At 50.3% G+C, this 2086-nt stretch overlaps 1 protein-coding gene across 4 annotated transcripts in view; it reads left to right on the top strand.

Moving 5' to 3' along the window:
* Positions 1-1742, top strand: part of GRIA2 (glutamate ionotropic receptor AMPA type subunit 2) — an 86017-nt gene extending 84275 nt beyond the window's left edge. For 2 of the 4 annotated variants that reach the window (XM_006164186.2, XM_006164185.2), the window contains exons 15-16: positions 598-846; positions 1213-1740. In XM_006164186.2, coding sequence (XP_006164248.1) covers positions 598-843 — 246 coding nt within the window. In that variant the 3' untranslated portion in view covers positions 844-846; positions 1213-1740. Of the gene's footprint in view, positions 1-597; positions 847-1212 lie in introns of those variants that run through there. The other 2 variants (XM_006164188.2, XM_006164187.3) reach the window with 2 other exon arrangements.
* The last annotated feature ends 344 nt before the right edge of the window (positions 1743-2086 follow it).

Below are 2086 nucleotides of genomic sequence, written 5' to 3'. Positions count from 1 at the left end.
GAGTGGGGGAGCCCGGGGGGCCAGACAGGGTACACGGCAACGCTAGCCAGTTCCAAGAGCTCCCCGGAACGAGGGTGCACCGCCTCTCCACCGGGCCGAGTGCTGTGGAGAGCCGCCTGCTCCTCCCCGGCACCTTTGCATGTCGAGGGGCTGCAGGAACGCTCCCTCCCGCTGGGACTGCGCTGAGCGACGCCGCGGTCGGTAACACAGCCTCGTCCCCACAACCACAGCGACGGCTGTGTTACCCCGTGTGCTGGCCGCCTAGCTGAGTTATTCATAGGATAAAACACTGTCTTGTATCTTTAATTTCCCGTGGTGCCCGGATAGATCTGTCAGTTTAACGCTGCAACTGACATAGCCCGGAAAACGTTTAAGAAACGGAAGACAGATCGTGTACTCCCTGCAGGTAGTCGGTTGAGTCCACCGAAGTCTGTAGATAAATTGACGTTGTCTATGCTAACTGTCACAAAACGGACCGTTTAAGAGGAGAGCCCCTTGTTTCTCGAATCGCACACTTCCCGTGCGACGGGTTCCCCTGTGCTGATGCTGCGTGCCCTCCCGTTCCCGCCTAACCGCCCTCTTGTGTGCGTTCTCCAGGAAAAGACCAGCGCCCTGAGCCTGAGCAACGTGGCAGGAGTGTTCTACATCCTCGTCGGGGGCCTCGGCTTGGCCATGCTGGTGGCCCTGATTGAGTTCTGTTACAAGTCGAGGGCCGAGGCCAAACGGATGAAGGTGGCAAAGAACACGCAGACTATTAACCCATCTTCCTCGCAGAATTCACAGAATTTTGCAACTTATAAGGAAGGTTACAACGTCTATGGCATCGAGAGTGTTAAAATTTAGGGGGTAGGAACGAGGCTCTAATAAACTCCTAAGTGCACGTTTTAGCTTTCTTGTCGCGTCCGTGAGCTCTGTACGAGGAAGGCGTCCGCGGACCGTCCTGTGTGTGCTGTTGGTGCTCTTCCGTGTTCCCGACCAGTGACTAACTTGCAGCTCAACTGTCTATCCCCTAAGTGGCTCCGTGGTTGGGTGAATGTGGACCGACCCCGCCATACTGTGCTTCCTGACCTGTAGCTCAGCTTCGCACTGTCCGCTTTCATTTGCTAGAAGCTTTCAGATAGAAGTAACCCTTTCAGAAACCGCCTTTCCTCGGAGGTGCTGGAAAACCGTAACGTTTGACCTTTTCTTTCTCTCCCTCCTGTCTCATTTAAGCTGACCTTGAGTGACGCCCTGAGGAGCAAGGCAAGGCTGTCAGTTACAGGAAGTGCTGGAGAAGGCGGACGTTTCCCAAAGCCGTGCATGCCGTCCCTCCCGTGAGTCCTGGCATGGGATGAGTGTCCGTGTGACTGATCTCTGAGTGCCTTACACGTGGTCTCCTTGTGCGTTTGCTGTCACATGGCGAGAGGCATCAGTGTCTCGAAGACTTTTCTTGCAGCCAAGTGTTCTCGAGTGCATGGAGTTCATCTCGCACTGTGAGGAAGGAGGAGCAAACACCCTTTTCTACTCACACAGACGGAGCGTGGCGGACACGCACAGCTGACGTGGAAGCATCACCGCCCCGAGGTCTGCACAGGCGCCTGTCCTGCAGCCCCTGTCGTTAGGGCTCTCGACTCGTAATGACTTAAGCACACCCCGACATCGACTGCATCGAGACGTGACATGTTTTATAAGAAAAATAATTAAAAAAAACATTTAAAATAAAAAAAATATTTTTAGAAATTTTCAAACTGGCTTTTAAATAAATTTGCTTCCATATTGGTTGAGAGAGACAGAAAAAGATACCATTGAGTGGAGTGGGAGGTGATAGGGAAAGGCTTTAGGTGTTAGTTCCGTATTTTTCGAAGCCAAATATGTAAATGCTAAGGAAAGAAAACAAAGAGAAGATTCCAATCTTGTAATTTAATAATGTTATTAAAACTTTAATGTATCCTATTCTTTAACATTTGGTGTTAATATACAATTACTTGGCAATGCTTGACATTGGAAATAAACATTTTCTATTGTTTTATTTGCAAGTGGTCCCATTAATTTTGCTTAGCTACAGTTTGGTCATAATCCAGTGACTTTAAAGACGCTCCCAAGAGGT

This window comes from Tupaia chinensis, unplaced genomic scaffold (genome assembly GCF_000334495.1).
Source record: "Tupaia chinensis unplaced genomic scaffold, TupChi_1.0 Scaffold143591_1, whole genome shotgun sequence".
Classification (NCBI taxonomy): domain Eukaryota; kingdom Metazoa; phylum Chordata; class Mammalia; order Scandentia; family Tupaiidae; genus Tupaia; species Tupaia belangeri.
This window is presented reverse-complemented; position numbering and strand designations above follow the sequence as displayed.